Source organism: Pteropus vampyrus, unplaced genomic scaffold (assembly GCF_000151845.1).
Source record: "Pteropus vampyrus isolate Shadow unplaced genomic scaffold, Pvam_2.0 Scaffold51, whole genome shotgun sequence".
NCBI classification, from domain to species: Eukaryota; Metazoa; Chordata; class Mammalia; order Chiroptera; family Pteropodidae; genus Pteropus; species Pteropus vampyrus.
In genome coordinates this window covers 644,208-646,125 of record NW_011888832.1, presented here as the reverse complement: position 1 = coordinate 646,125, position 1,918 = coordinate 644,208, and the positions used below count along the sequence as shown (strand labels likewise).

The window sequence follows — 1,918 nt, the reverse complement described above, 5'->3', positions numbered from 1 at the left end:
TTCAGAAGGATAGTGGGAAACCACAGAGCGTGTTCGGCACAGGAGAGGCCCGCTCGGACGTGCGCTATGAAAGTTAAGACCCTGGCAGGGTAGAGAAGGATGGCGGGGAAGCAGGAAGGGAAGGCCGGAGGGTATGAAAGTGACCCAGGTGAGCGGCGATGGTGGCCCGGACCGAGGCGAGACTCAGTGAGGAGGACTTAGGGCTGGACCAGGGCAGCTGGCTACTCGGGGTGTCAGAGTGGTGGAAGTGGGGGCTGTGGGAGACTTAGGGGTGGAGAGCGTGCCCCGCGGGGTGAGGAGGCTGCAGGTTGGGAAGAGGGTTCTTGGGAGAAGGGGCCGCATGTGGGCCCTGAGCCCTCTCTGAAACCCTGCCCTGCCCACTGCCCCTTTTCAGCCTCACGGAGTGTCCGTTGGAGCCCCTGAGTGTCACCCGCCTCTGTGAGACTCTGGAGAAGTGCCCAGGGCCTCTGGAAGTCAAGTAAGTAAGGAGGACACAGCCCCGGAGGGCACGATTGGGGCATCTGCCCAGTGACCTGGGTGGAGGATGTCCTGCTTAGAGGCCGGTGAGCCCATTCTGGTTCCTTCCTGCCAGACCCCGTAACCCACAACCCTGTGGATGTTCTCTGGTAGAAGCCTGTTGCTCCCAGTGGCCCAGCTCAGGTACCTCGCCCTCCCACAGAGAGGTCGTGCTGGACCTGGGGCTTCACGTTCCCCAGCTGCTCAACTCAGGGCACCAGGAGCCCAGCCTGCCCCCTCCAGCCCTGCAGCCCCACCCCAGCATCTTCCTGGGCCTGCCTCCGTGGTTGGAGCCCGTCACCTCTGAAGGCCCCGCCTCCCCAGCTCTGGTTGACCAGCTCCCCCACCCAGAGCACCTGGGTCTGTGATCAGAGACTGCACTTGGAGCCAGGAGTCCTGGCTCAGCCACCTACAAGTGGGGTGACTCTGGGCAAATGGCATTAGCTCACTGGACCTCAGCTTCGTCCTCTGCAAAGTGGACAGTCAGCCTTTCCTTCCATCATCATTGTTATAATTTTATTACAATAATTACCTTAAAATCCAAGACAAACCTACCTCACCTAAACAACCCCTGTCCCTCATCAAGTCAATGATGTCCTCATTGTCCTGATGGCCTTCTACTCCTTGTCCATTTGCATATTCAGTTTTTACCTACTCACAGTCGCAGACTAGCCGTGTTCTACGGTTTTACTCTACATCACGCCATTATGTGTTTTTCTATTTTATTTGTCTTTTTTCTTGCTGTCTGGCTCCCGACTCAAATGCCTTTCCGGCCCTTGCAACAAGCTCATCCCTGTTGATCACCTGATGTGTGTCCTTCCATGTCTTCCTCCAAATTCAAACACACGTGGACACAGAGGGTTGGGTTTTTGACATTGTTAACAGACACTGGATCTTACCACATAGGGTCTCTGTCCTGAGCTTTTGTCCTGTGACATTGCATCATGGCTTTCCTGGAATATCGAGACATGTTGGAAGAGTTTAAGTCTTGATTTTCAGAAAAGTGGCAAAGCTAGTGCAGAGAATCCCCTCACTCAGTTGCCCCTGGTGGTTAATACCATTCATGGTCATGGTACATTGGTCACAACTAAGAAACGAACCTTGGATGTGACTATTAACTACACTCCAGACTTTATCCAGATTTCACCAGTTTTTCCGCGGATGCCCTTTCTTTGATCCGGAATCCCATCCAGGGTCCCAGATGGCATTCAGTCATGATTTTTTTTTTTCCCCTCCCTGGCCTGTGACAGTTTCTCAGTCTTTCTTTGTCATTCACAACCTCGACAGTTTTGAGGATTACTGGTTAGATATCTTCCAAAGTGTCCCTCGGTTTAGGTTTGACGTTTTCTTCATGACGTTTTCTTAGACTGAGGCTGTGGGTTAGGTGAAGAATCCCGAAGAG

General features: G+C 53.5%; 1 protein-coding gene across 1 annotated transcript in view; it reads left to right on the top strand.

The window, feature by feature from the left end:
• Nucleotides 1–1,918, top strand: part of NLRC5 (NLR family CARD domain containing 5) — a 52,754-nt gene that overhangs the window by 22,741 nt on the left and 28,095 nt on the right. Inside the window, exons 19-20 of the mRNA XM_023530666.1 lie at nucleotides 395–478; nucleotides 593–880. Of these exons, the coding sequence (XP_023386434.1) occupies nucleotides 395–478; nucleotides 593–880 (372 nt within the window). The remainder of the gene's footprint in view (nucleotides 1–394; nucleotides 479–592; nucleotides 881–1,918) is intronic.